Source organism: Argentina silus (assembly GCF_951799395.1).
Source record: "Argentina silus genome assembly, chromosome: 14".
Classification (NCBI taxonomy): Eukaryota; Metazoa; Chordata; class Actinopteri; order Argentiniformes; family Argentinidae; genus Argentina; species Argentina silus.
In genome coordinates, this window is record NC_139668.1 from 9,221,974 (window position 1) to 9,234,194 (window position 12,221).

Genomic DNA, 12,221 nt, shown 5'->3' on the forward strand with positions numbered 1-12,221 from the left:
CAGAACATTCAGATAAGAAATGTGCTGTGTAAGACAGGTAGGAGTGGCTCATGTGAACGAGGTAGTCATGTTAACCCTGTAAATGACAATTCAACGTTCTGAACATTTCTCCTCCAACTGAATACTGTGTGGTACTTCCAATGGAGGAAGTTACAAAGCACATATGTTCCTGTTCTTTAATATTTCCTTTATTTGTGTGTACACCTGCCTGGGGACGGTATGTAGGGGCGTTAGTTAACCTCCCCCTGACTTTGGTTGGTCACACCATACCCGCACACAACATCATTGTATGACAAATATAAACAGAGCAAGTCGGCTCTGTATCCGGCCCTCATAGGGTCATATCCTATGCTAGGCAACTTCCTACCTGAGAGCAGGTGGAAAGACCTGTGCACCTGTGTGCTGACATTATAGGGAGGGGAGTGGCCACTGGCACACCTTGGGTGCTCCAGACGCAGGAAACGGTTGGGCAACACTCCCTGTTCCAAGGGCTGCTTGTGACACCGCCAGACACTTACTCATGCCACCTGGCAGGGAGTGGCTGTAGGCAGGTCCAGACACAACAAGCACTGAGAACTGGTCCTAGAACCAGAATCGTCACGTTTGGGAAAATAGGTCAACAACAATTCAAGTGCCTTCATAGGTACAGTGCTGTTTAATAGACGCCTTTAGCCAGAGTGTGACTTTTCCAATGAAGGTAGACTGGTCTTAAGAACTAGGGTGACTTCCTATCCTGCTTACATACATCAACAGGAACAGAATCCAAATCTGCTTAAACGGCCTCTTCCTAATAGGAGTCCTCCCTTGTGGGACCTTTAATAATAATAATTGAGAGAAAACAAATACTATTTGTCTGATAAGTTCATCATGAGGGTCTGTATGGGTGGCCCCCACTAGCCCTATATACACTGGGAGGTCCCCTTCAGGCATAAAAGGAGACTGCCACCACAGAGCAGAGGGCTGCCCGTCCGCCTGCCTCAAAATGACGCAATTTGGTCGGAAAAAAACATCATGCTGGCTTCGATGTAAGGATCTCTGCTTATTATAGGGAAATTAATGGGTGCCTCATTATGTAGAACTCAACTATGTTTTCCTGAAACGTAGGAATATCCATGTATTCTTCTGATGATGAAACCATATCCAAGACAATGTGGGTAGGACAGATGGAAAAAAAAGTTTCAAGTAGCTAGAATGGTCAGTTGTTTTCAAAGGTCATCCCAGGCCAACTTGGCATCTACCAGGACTCCATTGTTCCCAGTAGACCCCACGTCCAACATCCTCCCTGACACACGCACGCCTGGATTAAACTTCTTTACCTCTGTGACATCCATGACCTTGATGGCTGCCAGCTGTCCGGTTTTGACATGTCGCCCCTGTAGAGAGAGGAAGAGAAGATAGTTGGGTCAGTCATTACAGGGCACACACACTCTTATCAGCTGCTCAACAGGTTATCAAGGTTAATTAATCTGCTGTGTGTGTGTGTGTGTGTGTGTGTGTGGTCTATTCGTTTTAGGGTTGAAAGCGGGGGGAATACTTCCATGGAAAGTAGCTTGGAAATATTGCCAACTATAAAAGCATAAGAAACAATTACTCTAATAAAGAGAACATATATTTGTTTTAAATAATGATAACCCTGGACCACTCGATGGCTAGATTAGGAGAGTTGATTGACAGTTCCCACAGTGCTCCTCTCCCAGCATGCAAGAATATGCTTCTCATATCGTAGATGCACAGCTGGACATCGGACATAATGCCACATATGGATTGGGCCATGATCCTCAAAGTGAATAAACATTCCCACAGTTCCCCTCTCCCAGCGCCCCCCACCCCTAAACAGGGACAGAAATAGAAAGGCCTCCTCCCCTCTTATACGCCAACCCCCCCTGAAAGAGACAAGTTGCTAACAATTCTTTGGACAAAAACCAAATGGACAAGGGTATTTCCCCTTTATCGTTTCTGAGGTGAAAGTGCATAAAGGACATTCCAACATTGTCCCCTGCTGTTGATGATTGCAGCAGCTGTGAATTTGAAACAAACACGCAAGTACCCACTGGCACGCAGAAACGGGCACGGACAGAGGGACGGACACACGCACACGCACACACACAATCTCTGAACCATCTCGGTCTCTGATGGAATGGTGGAGCATTCCACAGTCAATTGAATATGCATGGATTAGGACAATAAAAGCCAACCAGCTTATTCTTTACAGCGAGGGATGAGAAGAACGCTCCACTCTTCTGACTTAATCCTCTCCTCTTTGATCCCGGGGCGGCTGCTATAAAAACATCAGTGACAGTGACGTTATCGCTCCAGGCCCCAGTGCACTAACCCCCCCAAAACACTAACCCTCCTATGGTGGAGGTGAGAGGTCACAGGTGTGTTGGAGGGTTCAGTTTTCACCCCCCGCAGCCCCCCCCTCCGTCAACACACAGGCTGGAGTTGTTTGGTCTTAAGGGGCTGTGTGACGATGACTTTCTAGATGAAAATGTCTGCTTCTATGAGAAACGGAAGAGGAGTAGGTCTACCCTTCACACACTGGCTGAATACGACCTAAACATGACCCTTTGTGGTCGAAAAAATGTTCTCCTTATGGCATTAGCCCATTTGTACAGTACCTAGCATCCGTGGAAGTTCATCGGACACGTATTCACTACTTTAGAACTGAACGTTGCCCACTGGTTCCTCTCGGTCTATCAGGGCCAGGAGGAGTAGCCCTAGATAATAAAGCAGCGAGGAATGCAGACAGGAAGTGGAGGATAGATCCATCAACCAGTCAGTGTGATAAGGCCCCCCCCACCCCGTGTGTGCTCCAGTCCACCCATAAGGTACCCCTACACCATCACATTGTGACAAGAGACACTGCTTCACCAAGACCACCAGCTTCACTTATATAGCTGCTTACAACAGGCTGCAGCAGACTGAGGAATAACCATGTCTCCCCACCTCCATACCCCACTATAGGATGCAGTCCTACGCCAGGGTAGGGGGAGGAGCCTGAACCCTCAGAGGCTGCATCCCAATGGTCTAATGTGGATTCCTCTCCTCATCCCCTTTGCCCCTTCTGCACTAGGGTTGGGCCGATACTAGATATTATCGAATATTGTGATATTTGGAGCATATTGTTTTATTTGGAGCATATTGTGTGTATTTGGAGAACATTGCGATACTGCTGCTCTTGAAGAAAATAGTCTGAAAAGTGCTTAAAACTCTAACTACAAGTGCAATATCCCGATTTATGCAAGGCGAAGCACATCTAGCAGTGAAAACAGTCTTGTGAAACAGAGACATTGTTAACAACACCAGCCATGCACTTTATGCACTGCAGTTCAATCATGTTTGCTTACTCTGGCATGTCTCCACTATGCTTCAGCAATGACAGATATTATCGTATATGGTGATATTTTCTGAAGTAATAGCATGAACAAGAAAATGTGGATACCACCCAACCATAATCTGAGCCGATAATAGGAACTGGCCAATTGAAGAATGTGAAACCTTGGTACGAAATGCCACATTTATATCACATCAATGCAACTGAAGGAGAGGTCGTGAGGAAAAGGAGCCTGGAGACGCAGCACAGGGCTCCACGGCCACTTTATAAAAGGGCCTAGAATGACCACAGTTGGCCATGCCAAACCTATGGTACCTCTGACCTATAGTGGGCCCCTGCCACCTAGGAGCCAGGCTAGGAGGCGGCAATGTGGGCTCATTTGTGGGGCCCTTGGGCCCCTGGTCTAGCTGTGGCCCTGGAGGGGTTATCTAAGGCAGTGAGTTATCACTGAGCCCCTGCGCTGCAGCTCCAGTCTCCCATTAAGCCCCTAACCACAGCCAGATGTTCTGCTGGCCTCTCTCCAGCACTACAGTTCTCCTACAGCCTCCCCCACCAGTACAAAACCAGGAGAAAAATAATATAATCTCAAAAGTCTTCTCTCATAATCTCCTTCTCAAAACACATTGGAGGAGAAGATCAAGGGTTACTCCCCTTAGACCTTCCGCTTCAATGTGTTTTAAGAAGACTAGGAGAAAGGAATCGAGGACAGACTTGAGATTTGGCTACTCTCATTCCTAGCTAGCCCAATCCACCCAGTAAACAAAAGCAGCACTAAGACCTGCTCTCTCCACTAGCAATCCTAGTCCTCCTGATAACCCATTCTCAGTAGACCAGCACACCTCCCAAAGATGGAGGGACACACCACAGCACATGTAAAACCTGTTTTGGAGGACAACAGAGCGCTCATATAACTGAAGTAAGGCCTACCTTTCACGTCAACATTTCATCATCTGAGGTCATAAGGTAAGCAGCCGTGAGCCCACAGCAACAGAGTTGGGTTTTCTGTGTTATTACTCCATACACAGTAATGCTGCCATAGTCTGTAGCACATCAAAGGGGAGTTGGAGGGGCGGGATTGGGGTATGGGTTCCTGGGTGGTAATCATGGTTTCACAGCCTCTGGGGACGGTGGGTTCAGATGGAGATGCAAGGTGACATTTGAGCAGGGTGGGTGCAGTGGCAGCACTGGTTAGTGACGAATTGGTCCACCTCAGGGAAAGCTACATATACGCAAGCAAGCAAGACATGTGCACGCCTACTGTCACACACACACGCACACTACAAAGACAGAGACACACACCACAGCAATTCTGAACCGACCAAGCACACACGTGCACAAGCACACACACGAATGAACCAAGCACACACACACACACACACACACACGAGGAACATGCATCGATACACCCCTCCTGCCCTCCTCCTCTGCTCAACAGAAACCAGATGAGCACTGACCCACTTCTGAGTAGAGCAACTCCTATGGCTGTGACACACAACACCTTTTGAACCACGAGGAGAGAAGTACCCTAATGCTTGGTCGTTGTGTGCAGGCCTAAGTCAAGGGAACCAAGTGGGCTGGAGTGTTGGAGAGGGACCAGTCAATAACCACGGAGCCGCTATTGATCACAGTGCAGCAGCCACAAAAAAAAGTAGCTTGACAAAACAGGGCTTTGGTCTCTGGGCGGGTGACAAGGGAGTCTCAATCGTATGCCTATCGTCTAGCATGAGAAACTGTCGTTTTTAAGTCAAATGGAACAAATCAAAGCTTTGCCTATTTTACAGGACTTAAATGGAAAAGAGAGAGAGAGAAACGTGACACTGGGGAAAAGGAGAGTCCTTTGGATGGAGCTCCTCAAACCGCAGTGCCAAAGGACACTAGTCTGTCTGGTCCGTGAGGGCTTTTGTGTCTGGCCTCACCCGTGTCTGATAATGAGGTGGCTCACAGTTGCTCCCCTCTCTCCCACACACACACACGCACACACACAGACAAAGTAGAGTTCTGTTCAGGCAGCGTCGTGGACAGCCAGGGGCCGTTGTGGGTCTTGTGACACCCATTAGAGAGAGGGTCTGTGTGGGGGAGAGAAAACAAAAGAGCTGGTCTGTGTGTGTAGGCTGGAGGGGAGCTGGGTGGATGGATGGGTGGGTGTGTGTAGGTTGAGAGATGTGTGAAGATGAAGTTGGACACCACACACACACACACACACACACACACACACACACACACACACACACACACACACACACACACACACACACACACACCTAGCCTGCATGACTGAGGACAGCATGTCTGATGGCGAGAGGGTGAGCATGACAGAGGGTGAGACCTTGGCCCTGCCGCTGAGTGGGTGACACATTCAACACCCGAACAAACTGACCCCCCAGAGAGGACAAGAGGCCAGTCACCCACCACTACTGCCACTGCCAGGCAGATAAGCAGCCTTGCCTAAACCTCCCCAGAGCAGTCCAAGGACATGCTCAAATACAAAATGTCCTGCCTCCCTTCCATGAGGTAGGCGAACCGCTGATCTCTTCGCACAGTCAGAATGTCAAGGCAACGTTTCATCTTCACTCGTTCGCCGATCAAAGCGTGTTAATGAAGCGATGACGTGTGCATTTCTGTGGGTGCGTTTCTACAAGCGTCCAGTTTAACAAGGGCCCCAGTTCTGCCATGTTGTAGGGACCCCCAAGAGTGGGGACAGAAGGAGCTCTGAGCTCAAGCAGGAAAGGAGATGCTCAATTAGAGCTGGACTCTAGTCTAGTGCAGATGCCATGATGAGTTCACTGAAGAGACATGCCGTTGCCTATGGCCCAGGCCCACCACTCCCTCCCCAACACACTAACCTACAATTCTGCCTCCACTGTGGTGGGCTATAAATAGCGCTTAACCCACAGCTAGAACCATTTAACTCTTAACGGGCCAGTTCCCCTGCATGGCTCAGGGGCCTATAGGACATACAAGCACTTGGCTGCTCTGAAAAATACATGATGTTTCTACAGCTACTCTATCTATAGGTCAGGAGTTACCCACCTATAGATACATGTTACACAATGCCTTGACGAGATACAAAAAGGACTGCAGCACTCTAGAGGATCTTTCACAGGATCCTTGAACCACCGCTTGAACCAATCGCTTCCAAGGCGAACACAATCCATGTGGAGAGACTGCATTTGGGAGAGTGAATCCTTGTTGAAAGGAGCCAGAGGGGAGATGGCACCAGGCCTGCTCCTACATCCCTGTTGCTCTGCTCCAAAGTCTCCTTCGTCCTGCTTGGATTGGTTAGGCTGCAGTGTGGGGTTCCTGGGGGGACAGCCCCCCCATGTCTACCCGGCCTGCACTGCCCACAGGATTCCCACAGAGCACGGACGAAGATGCCCGGGAGAGAAAAGGAGGAGAGGGTAAGAGGATAAACAAGAGGATGAGGGAAAAGAGATGAAGAGATGAAGAGATGGAGGGCGGGGCAGGTTGGGAAGTCTAGACGATAAGGATGCATGCAGTCAGGTACTCTTGCATCAATCTTGCATCAGACGTCAGTGCAGGCAGTTATCCTTTGTTTACATGCCTTCTCATTACATCATGCCAGGGATTTAGGTTACCCTGGGAAACTTCCTCACATGAATGCCTGAAAGAGGCTGAAGAGGTGTGGTGATAGAATCATCCTTATCCTCCACACACAAACAATGCTCAACTGAACATGAGACAATCCAAATCCAAGCCCCTAATGCTATCTTAGCAGCAACGATTGCATTTTTAGATGTTTAAAAGCTAATTCAGTACATTGAAGCCTACCCTACACAGTCTGGAAGACAGCCCCCATGGGGGCTCTCTTACACACACACACGCCTCCCCCTGAGAAAGCAGACATGGGCCCACATAACTGTAATTCTGTGAGGGCAAGATAGCAAAAGACAGACTGGTGGTGGGAAAGTTTGAGGGTAAGAGCAAGCAAGAAAGATGGAGGTGTTTAGAGAGAAAGTTAGGGAGGCGAAGAGAGGGGAAGAGATAAGGCGGCAGGAGAGAGAGAAGAGAGAGGAGAAGAGGAAAAAGGGCGTGGGAAGAGAGAGAGCAAGAGAGAAAGAGCAGGAGAGTTGAGATGGAGGGCCAACCGGTACGAGCACGAGGGCCAGTGGGGGAGTATGGGTATTTTCCCAGCATCCCCACAGAGAGCATCAGCAGCACAGGCCTGACTATATATGGCCTCTCTTTACAGCAGAGGGAATCCTCCCCTGCATACCATACACAGGCACCACTGGAGGAATTCTCTCCTTCTTTTAACCTTTATCGTTTCATTTTTCTTCACAAAAAAAAAAAAAAAAAGCACCTGAGGCTCTCCATCTCATCGAGCCAGCTGGTCCGCAGCCAGAGTGATAAAGATGACCTGGGAGAATCCCTTTGTGCAGTGCAGGAGCAGGCGGGCCGGGGGGGGGCTTGGGGTCAATACTGCATCAGCCTACCACAATGAGATTGAGATGGTAAAATAATGAATTGTTGGTGTGTCACGTAGTCATGCGTAGACCGGACACTCTTTTGAGTAAACCATGAAAAGCAGCGTGCGTCTGAGATCATCATTGACAGTGCAGACGCTGATATCTACAGCACAAAACAATGCCCGATTGTTCCGTACACAAGGAGCGCAGTCTCTCTGGAGGCTGGAGACGGGTTTGGCTTTTATAGGATGAAGAACTACTACGGTTAGGGCCTCTATTCGTTTTAGACAAGGTGGAATCTAGCGTAGCAATGACATTTTGGCTGATGTGACTGCAGCACGACTGTTCCCGGCGTGCCCCTGTGTTAACCTCTGCACAGTCTCAATGCTCTTAGTGTGATTGGGAATACCAGGGTTTATCGAATGCAATTCATTAAGACATGGCAGCAGCCATCATAAAAGGAAGGGGAGAGGGAAGGATTTGTGATCCAATGTGATCAGAAACAAACCAACCACTGGATCCACTACATAACGATAAGGCCTAGCCATTCATTTGATAGGGGTCTTCTTTAAAAAAGGTAACTTGGTATATCCTTAGCCTTCATTCCAATGTTTTCAATTCAAAAGCATTGTGTGTGTGCGTGTGTCCCCCCTCACACACAGTCACACACAATTATCATTCTGCTTTGTTTAGTCAAGCTAAACCCCTCAGTGTTTCCTGAGCTTTCAGAATGTTAAATCTGGCCACCGCCCCCCCGGGAGACAATCACTGCCCCCGTTTTTGGTCGCTCACTGCCATGTGAATGTGTTACGTGAGCAGAGCTTTGATATGGCATTTCAGTTCTTAGAAAGCGCCCCCGCCCCTGTCATGAAGCTCAGAATTAAAAGGTCACCCATTCAGAAAGGTAGGCTGTGTCAGTTGGTGAGCTGGATCATTAAACAGGACACGAAGGCTAATGGGGATTGTTTCTGAAAGCAATACCTCCAAACTTGTTGCAATGAGGACAAGAACACTGTTTACAGATGGGAAAAGACACTGAGGAAAAAAAGGCTGCTATGCCTATTCAAAGAATAAATCAATTAAATTCAAAAAATGTTAGTTGCCGGTTTTTTTTATTAAAAATTAAATAGTTTACAGACCTATTGTCTTATGAGGAGAGGGTAGAGAAAAAATGTCTTTACAGAGCAGAAGAAAGCATCACATAAAGGAGAACTCCAACCCTTTCTCAGTTAGGGCCATTTGATTATTCAGTGTTTGAGACCCAACTGACAAACACATCCTTTCTGTGGGCCTATGAGCAGGTCAGGGGGACCCAAAGAGCCAGAGACAAGCAGACAAAACCAGCTTTGTAATAAGACGGGTAGGCTCTGTCTGGGCCTAGACAGCTGCTCCTCTACCAGTTGCAGCGCCCCTCATTCATACCACATGCTCATTCGTCTGTCTAATAAGCGAGTTACTGCACTGACCTAGCAGTGGGACAGCTGATGGGGGGGGGGGGGGGGGGGGGACTCACATGGTTACAGTACATACAGTATTAGCCCACCTAATAACGTGCTGTCTCACCCTTGAGGGAAAAAAGGGCTGATTGGAGCAGACTGGTTTTTTGTCATGACATGTAGGCTAGATGCCGGCATGGTAACACTCCTAAGAGGCAACATGGCTTGGGCCGGAACACACCCACCCACAGATCTGAACTAGATCTAGCCCAACCCCAGAGCATGTAGGCTAGGCTTGAAAGGAGTTGATGTGATGACTAGTAGTGGAAATCCAGACAGCTTGCACTATTGGGAGAAAACATTTGCCAGGTTTTCTTGGAGTCATTAGACCATGGATATCATCAATTTTATTGAATAAACAGGCACATGTAAAGACAGCCTGGGGCCTTCATGCGGGACATCTATTCCATGCAATGTGATTGCTCATGCACTGCCTGACTAAAAATAGCAAGGAGCGCAAGTGTCTTTGATGTAAACGGCAGTTAGGCCTAATGCTCCAATTGCAATACCAAAACTTTAGGCGGAGTTTAGGAGTGGCAGTAAAAAAAGATAGACATTTAAAAGCAGGAGCAATCTCCTGCTTCTGGAGGGAACATGACATAACACAACATTATTAGTGGGGTCACATGACCCCAAGAATACACCATTCATCTTAAAACTGTGCTCTATAGGATTACATCAGATGAATGCTTATGGAATAACATTCTAGGATCCAGCCTCCAGTTGATTCTCCTCAGCCAGGATGACTGAGCCCTCCTGCCCCTGACAGCTGTGAGATTAAATGCAGGCCACTGGAGCAGTGCAGCCACAATGGGAAGGCCCAGCTGACCAGACTTTCTAGTCATTGTTTTCAAGCTACTCTACTCTATGCTCCAACACTACTACTACCACCATGTAGACCGATTCCTTGAAAGAAAGGGGTTCAAAATGACTGGAGCTTCCAATAGGCAGGAGTCGGAGGGGCAACTCACCAAGGGAGAGTGAGTCAGTCTCCTCAGAGGAAAGAGAAGGAGCACACTGATTTGACTGGGGTGTTCCACTTGCTTAAACAGCTCAGTGTCTTTCAACAGTCGCAATGTTCATTTTCACAAGAGAAATATGACACCAAGAAACAGATGGTTGAGAGGGATTCACATCTACTGGCCTGGAAAAATCCTGCTGGGTAACACATGAAATTGTACTTTGCAAAACTGGCTATGAATCAAAACCTATTGGATTGGCAGCACAGTAGTATTCTCCCCTTTACCACTCTCCAACTGTGAAATAGAAGGTGATACTCTTTAGACACATTGGTAGGACACTAGATTCCTAACAGTTCTCTAGCATTCATCTAAACGAATCAATATTGTTCACGGTCATTGATTATTATACTGGAAAATGGCCTGGAATTCAAAATCAACAGAGCATAACATAAAGAGGGAAATATACCACATTCAAGTCTAGGTTATATCATGAAGATATGGAATGGTGTATGATGAATACCATCCATCACACCAATCTAGGCTACCGTACAAATAAGTACAAATAAGCTAGCTACTCTAGTCCCCTCGCCACACCAGCATCCATCTTTTTAGGGTGTAGTGAGGGATGTGTCCTGAAGTCGTGAATATACATTGTTGACGTGAATACATCGACCCCACAGGGCCTTATGATTGTCAAACCTGTGCCATAACTGGAAAAATGATGTGTGTAATGTCTGGAGCTCAGAATTGTGCAGGCCACATATAGCGTTGGAATATCGCTTTCAACCAACCTTGTATACTTGTCCATAGGTGCCATTTCCGACCACTTCCACCAATTCAAAAATCCCTGCTGGATCCTGAAATGAAGCGAAAAGAGTGATATTTTATACAAAATTACAACATTCACGGGTGGTTGCTTTTAGGGGACATTATAAAGATTGGCTCTAGATTAACGCAGCTGTTGCGTCCTGATCTCTCCAACATGCCAAATGCATTTGGAACAAAGGAAAGCCAGGCACGATAGCTCTCTCGAGCTGGATAATAACTAATAGTATCAATGATTCTAACCCCTTGAGTAAAATTCATGCACATTTAATTAACGAAGTATCTACACATTTGGTGAAATATAATCTCTGAGAATAGGAATATATATTTAAATCAGGGATAGTCTTTTTTTTTTTAAAGACACTGCCATTGTCCAGTACTCACCCGCAATGAAGCCAGGTCTATGTCTACCAGACTTTTAGCTGGAGAGTCGTTCGCCATCTTTTTAAATATATGCCGATCCTTCCTTCTACTAGATAATTGTGAATCTTTAGTGCCGTATCATTTGCGGTGCCTCCCTGTAGAAAAGAGACCGTCGCGTATTCCTCTTTTATGGTCCACTTCTGTTGTCGAGGACACAAGGGTACTACTCCATGTTGAGGTGGCAGCTCGGCCCTTCGTGCAACTCCCAGCTCTCCGCTCCTCCTCTCTCTCTCCCAGGATTGTGAGAACCGCACACAAACACAGGAAGCCGGTCGGCTAAATCACAGAGAAAGGGCAGGGCCTCGATGCAACCGTAGGGAGTGAGCGAGCATTCGGCAAAAAGAGTCTACTAGACAACACAAGGCAGTTATCCTTCTTCTTTGCTTCAGTTAATCAGCAGGGTCAAAGAAGGAAAATAATGATTGATATGAATATGTAATAGGCTAGCTGTAGCTTTGCGAGGCAGGCCTCTAGCTATCTCAAAGAATCCGTCTGAACATGCGCACGTGAGCCATCAGTGTCACTATTCGTAATCATGGGTGTGGCAAGGGAACAATCGAACGAGTTGAAGTGTGCAGTGCTGAGCACTGGATTATCATGGGGGAAAAATGTGTTGTCTAGTCCAGTGTTTGCCACCCTCTTCTACACATCCCTTAGCTCACCTCCCCCTGGATCTTGAGCTGATCCTTTCCTGTCAGTGAGCATCTGGCCAAAGAGCCCAGTCAGGAATAAGTCCCATATGATTACACGAGTG

General features: G+C 47.4%; 1 protein-coding gene across 4 annotated transcripts in view; it reads right to left on the minus strand.

Moving 5' to 3' along the window:
- The window catches only part of LOC310815095 (mitogen-activated protein kinase kinase kinase kinase 4-like), a 34,295-nt gene extending 22,596 nt beyond the window's left edge, over positions 1 to 11,699 (minus strand). For all 4 annotated transcript variants that reach the window (XM_083684721.1, XM_083684722.1, XM_083684720.1 and 1 more), the window contains exons 1-3: positions 11,429 to 11,699; positions 11,011 to 11,076; positions 1,317 to 1,373 (exon numbers count right to left, since the gene is read on the minus strand). In XM_083684721.1, the coding sequence (XP_083540847.1) occupies positions 1,317 to 1,373; positions 11,011 to 11,076; positions 11,429 to 11,485 (180 nt within the window). In that variant the 5' untranslated portion in view covers positions 11,486 to 11,699. The remainder of the gene's footprint in view (positions 1 to 1,316; positions 1,374 to 11,010; positions 11,077 to 11,428) is intronic.
- Positions 11,700 to 12,221: the final 522 nt, after the last annotated feature.